Source organism: Carex rostrata, chromosome 14, assembly GCF_964058835.1.
Source record: "Carex rostrata chromosome 14, lpCarRost1.2, whole genome shotgun sequence".
Lineage (NCBI taxonomy): Eukaryota > Viridiplantae > Streptophyta > Magnoliopsida > Poales > Cyperaceae > Carex > Carex rostrata.
The window spans coordinates 10,242,856-10,248,733 of NC_135931.1; the positions used below are offsets into that span (position 1 = coordinate 10,242,856).

A 5,878-nucleotide genomic window follows, 5' to 3' on the forward strand; every position below is an offset into this window, starting at 1 on the left:
AAGTGTACCAACAAAATAAGTAATTACCTACTCAAATTTTTAATTTGTGACAATTAACCTCCAGCCGTCGATACCATTAACACTGTTAACTTAAGTTGATAAATGAGGATGAGGAGATTTTAAACAGAAAATTCTAGGGATAATAAAAAAATAAAATAGAGGATTTTAAACAGAAAACGAGAAGATGATTTCAATCTGGAAGCTGACAAAACAAACGCGTCAAAGGTGCAAGAGTAATTGTAGAACTGGTGCAACTGGCAATTGTGAACAGTATTCAAATTGAACAGCCAGGTATTGTGGGTCCGCATCCCTGATCTGGGAGGGTTAGGCATCTCGATTCTCGACGCGTTATAAGAAGGAAGTTTCATAATTGGAAAAATAACAATCATCAAGAAAAGATTTTCTCTAATCTTGCAACTTAAGCAAAGAAGAAGCTTTAAATCCATTTCCCCTTTACTCGACCATTTGAATATTAAATGGAAGCTACAAATAAAACTAATAACGTGGTGGTGATAGGAGGCGGTGTGGCCGGCTCACTTCTTGCCAAGTCGCTTCAGTTTGATTCCAACCTTGTGCTTATCGATCCGTATGATTCCTCAAAATTAACTTTGTTTTTTCTTTTGATAAATTGTTCGATTGGATGGTTTGGATTATGGTTGGAATTTAAATTGATCTCCTCTGGTCAATTTGAGACCTTTCCTTTGTTGAAGTGCAACTGTGCAAGCCTTCTTTTCAATATCTGCTTCTTTGGGACAGGTTGGAATGAGGTTTTTTCTGGCTTTTTTTAGTTTTGACATAGAAGCCATTGAAATTTGTTAATTGACATGTAAGTCCAAAAACCTTAGCCTTAATAATATTGCGGGAAGTTTTTTTGGTACTTAACTAATCATTGCAAACTAAACGTTATCCAATTTTAAAGGAAAAGCTTTATTTATAATTCAATACTTGTAACTTTCATGTTAAAATTGGTAAACAGCTTTATTAGTTTTGTCAGATAACCACACTAACTGTAACTGTAACTGTAACTGGGTGTTATATGTCTGCTATTAACTGATTGAGTCTTTGATTTATTATTGCTATTTAACCATCGGATTAATTGATCACACGTGTTAATATTATAGAGGTCCACTTGCTTCTTACCATTTTGATTTTGATATACTAGATATTTCTCTAAAAGAACTTAATGTTCATACTTTATTACTTTCATGCTTATCCATTACATGATGAAGTCATCGTAGGATATTTAACAGTTTTATCTTAACATGTGGTTGTTCTCCAGCTTCACTAAAAAATGGAGATGTCCTTTCCGGAGAAGTACCAATCAATAAATGTTGGAATTTTAGGCTCTCGACACCTTGTATGAATTTACTGATAGGAGTGTCTTGTTTGTTATTTCATTAAACAGAAAAGAGTATTATGACATCCCATGGACAGATCTACGGTCGATGGTGGAACCGACATTTGCTGAGAAAACACTTATTAAGCACTCAGAATACCTCAGCAACGGCACAATCATCAATTCACGTGCAATTGATATTACAGCAACTGAGGTGTTAACTGAGGAAGGCCGTGCTGTGCCATATGATTTTCTTGTTGTGGCTACTGGTCATGATGAGGCTTTGCCGCAAAGCAAGCCTGATAGGCTCGAGCAGTTTAAAAAAGGTATTGCCGTAAATCTGAAAATCCATATTTTACTTGACATATCAGTGATACTTCTAAATTGGAGTCTGATGTTTAATTTAGTAGTTTCTTTGTCGAGGCACGGCTAATTTGGTGGATGGATTTGGAATCGTAATGGGGTATTTCTGCCTAACCTAATATGATATTGTTCTGATTAATTCACCTGATCATATATTAAATTTTATCCTCCTTGTGTAAATTATTTTCTTCCTAATAAAGGAAGACTTGTTAGGAGCCAGGTCATTTGCATGATTACTTTCCTTTTTTTTTTTATAATCTTTTTGTTCTCTTTCCCTTAAATTACCTCCTTCATCATGAATCATATTTCAATTCCATAGAATGTTCTAATTAACACAGAGCAACTAGACCCTGTAAATAAGAATGCTGCTAAATATAAAAGAATATTAATGGTTTAGTTACTAACTGTAATTTAACTTGCAAAATTTAACAGATTATGAAAAGATAAAGTCTTCAAACTCAATCCTGATCATTGGAGGTGGCCCCACGGGAGTCGAACTAGCTGGGGAGATTGCAACCGACTTCCCCGATAAAAAGATCACGCTGGTTCACAAAGGACAGCGTTTGCTTGAATTCATAGGTCCCAAGGCCTCCACAAAGGCCATGAAATGGCTGAAATCTAAGAAAGTAGAGGTGCTTTTGGAGCAAACCGTAGACCTAGACTCTGTTTCAGAGGGCTCCAGCGAGTTTAAAACATCAACCGGTACAACTATTTCGGCAGACTGTCACTTTGTTGCTATAGGAAAGCCGCTAAGTTCGGGTTGGCTAAGGGAGACTATACTGAAGGATTACGTGGATCAACGTGGAAGACTGAAGGTTGATGATAAATTGAGGGTTATTGGCCATGAAAAAATATTTGCTGTTGGAGACATAACCGATGTTAAGGTACGGGATATATTATCAAGTTCTTTATGATATAAGAATATGTTTACAACTCAACATAAATTAAAGCAATTCAAGAGGAAAATTATTTTTTATTAAGAGTAATTCTATAGAATCTTCATTTTAATGATATGTGCATATGGTATCTTTAATAAACTAGAGTTAGAATTATAAATATATTGTTTGTCCTTTAGATAGTATATATCTAATTTGACCTTATTCTCCCGTCATTTGAAGTTATTTGACAATCCATCAAACTACCTTTAAAAGAAATAACATTTCAGTCTCAGTGACTTTCTGATATTATCAAATAAATCATAAATTGAATGAAATTGGATCATATACATTGTACTTAAAATGATGGAAGAAGATAAATCACTAATTTAATATTTTGATCCAAACAATTGAACAACTGTTGTAAAAAAGAATAGATAAATGGATATAAATTAAAAAAAAATATGTAAATTAAGAAAAACTCTCTGTTTAGTATTAGACACGTTTGTTTCCATCAGTCTTTTCAAAACATATTAAAATACATACTTGGAACCAAATATTAACTGACCTCTTGGTATTTGATTCGAGAGTAGGAAATGAAGCAAGGATACATAGCTCAAGGGCACGCCACACTGGTTGCCAAGAACATAAAGTTGCTAATGAAGGGAGAGAAAGAGTCGGCTTTATCCCCTTACAAGCCAGGTTCTGCAATAGCAATTGTTTCCTTGGGCCGCAAGAGCGCGGTTGCGGAGTTCCCGTTCATGACCATATCAGGTTGTTTCCCAGGCATGATCAAGTCCAAGGACTTGTTTCTAGGTAAGACCAGGAAAGTTATGGGGTTAGATTCTTAGAATTGTCCACAAAACATGATGCTTGATATTTAATTGGTATGTATTTTACTGTTGAAATAGGTGTGGTGCGTGTAAATATAATTTGCTTTTGATTGCATGTACTATTTTACTACTTTTTGCTTATTTCCTATTGATTGGGAGATAAGAACGGAGCGTTGCACATATTTCTTTTTTTGTGTGAGTGATTGTATATTTTTGTATGTTCGAACTTGAGAAAATAGCTGTCTCACATTTTATTCGATTTAATAAGTATAAACTACTATTTTATTACGATTATATTTGTTGAATTTTGGATTTCGATCGTTTTCGAAGGATTTGGATGGAAGTCGGATAAGTTGGATTAATTTTGGGAACATGAAATGACTGTTTTACTTTTAAGGCTGTTCAAAGTTCAAACCCTCTAAACTCTAAAGACTAAAGAGGTTTGAACAATTTGAATCAATATAAAAAGACACACACACAGGGCCCTGATTTGCACCTAAACCGGGCCGAACGAGCCATAGTCCATTCATGGTTCATGAACAAAACAATGCACGCCCTTGTCCTTGCACTGTTTCAAGTTTTTTTATAAATCGAACAGTAGCATTCAATTCTTATATCAATCAAGCTTCTCTCTCTTCTCAAGTCTCAACACATATAACATATCTAACTTCCAGATAGAGAAACATAAGAAATAAACAGCTCTCTTGTTTGATTTGAAGTGAGAAAATAAGTTATTGACGCGAGATATCTCGCTCCATTGCGAATGAAATTCGACTTGTGAAACTGCAAAACTTGTCCTATCTCATGAATTTCAACAAGAAGTTGTGAAAGACTTCGTAAACCACCACAACGCGAAAAGAACCACACAAGATCTTAAGACAATTTTGTGATAACTGATAAGATAGCTTTGCTCCAAATTAAATAGTTAATGAGCTTCTGTTGAAAACGTATCCATGACAAGTTTAATTAATTTCAAAATCAATTGATAAATCCAATCAATTGAATTCATTCTACATACTAGTCTTTCATAAAGAGAGAAAGAGAAGATCACGGCATCTCATATTGCAGTCTTTGACATGTAGCACATTGTTAGGAATGACTAAGTTACCCATAAATACAAATTAGCAATTTTACTTTTTACGTTTTATAATTTTTAGAAGTGTTTTTAATATCTCATCCCCTCATCAATTTTTAAATGTGTGGCTGTAATTTCATAGTTAGAATGTTTTTTTGTGATTGTAAAGACTTGAATTCAAATTTTAGTTGCCATAAGTTAGAATTTCATTTTGTATTTTCATAGTCAGAATTTCATTTTGTGATTGAATTTCACTTTCTAGCCCCGCCTCCTTTAAACATGCAGAACCTTGTGCACAGAGCCAAATAGGGCTCCATGCGACCCTCGTTTGCTAAGGGCTAGTCTCGGAGGATGACAAGTTTGATACTGATTTCCACAAAATAGAAATATAAAATGATTACTTGCCATTTAGAAGGCAAGATTATACCGGAATTTTTATTAATGATAAATAGGAAAAATAAAAATTAATAATGAAAAGACAAGATGCATTAGAGCATCTACATCTCTAAAACTATTAGAATTTTTAATGCAGTTTCTAATCCAGTTTTAGAGATGTGAGAGAGTTTTTTATTTAGAAACTATACAGTAGAGTTTCTTATTATATGGGCTATGGCATTTCTGTGGAACACCATACCATAAAGAAAAGAAAAAAAAAAAAAAAGTGGAACGCCACACCATTCAGATAATTGAAAAAAATAAAATAAATAAATTAAGTGGGACGCTATACAGTATGGTGTCCCACTATAGCAAAAAAAAAATAGATTTATGGTTTAAATTTATGTGATGTTGTGTCATGTTATATTATGCTATATGATGTTCATGTATTTCAGACTAGTCATGTTATATTATGTTATGCTATGCTATATTATGGTTATGTACTTTGAACTTGTTATTTTTATGTAATTCAAGTTTTTTATGTTATATCTCTAACTAATTCATATTACTTATTATGTGATGGTATTTTTATGTGATGTTATGTTTAAATCCAAGAGACAACAACTGATTTTAGTATGTATAAAGCTTTAAGAATTATTTTAGTAGAAGCTATACATACTAAAATAATCTAAAAACTTATACATACTAAAATCATAAAATCAGTTGTTGCTTCGTGGATTTGAACATAACATAATATTACATAAAAAAAGGGTAATTATATTTTCTCCCGTGCTTCCATCCCCCGTTCTGTCCCCCGTCAACTCCAGTCAACGCGCATAACTGTCAAACTCAAAATCGTAGCAATCTCGCTCATACGATCCCATCTCTCTAAAAAGAAAAAAAAAAGAAAAATACCAAAATCTGATCTCCTCTCTCAAAGTAGGAGCAAAATCACATCACGCTCTGCCGTCTCTACTCCACCTCTAGCTCCGTCGCTGACGATCTTCTCTCGCTTTCTCCA

At 33.7% G+C, this 5,878-nt stretch overlaps 1 protein-coding gene across 1 annotated transcript; it reads left to right on the plus strand.

The window, feature by feature from the left end:
• The first annotated feature begins 313 nt into the window (after window positions 1–313).
• LOC144565146 (uncharacterized) lies at window positions 314–3,664 on the plus strand. The gene is made up of 4 exons (XM_078314811.1): window positions 314–586; window positions 1,406–1,662; window positions 2,132–2,583; window positions 3,168–3,664. Exons 1-4 carry the CDS (start codon window positions 477–479, stop codon window positions 3,423–3,425), a joined length of 1,077 nt encoding a protein of 358 aa, XP_078170937.1. The 5' UTR covers window positions 314–476; the 3' UTR covers window positions 3,426–3,664.
• The last annotated feature ends 2,214 nt before the right edge of the window (window positions 3,665–5,878 follow it).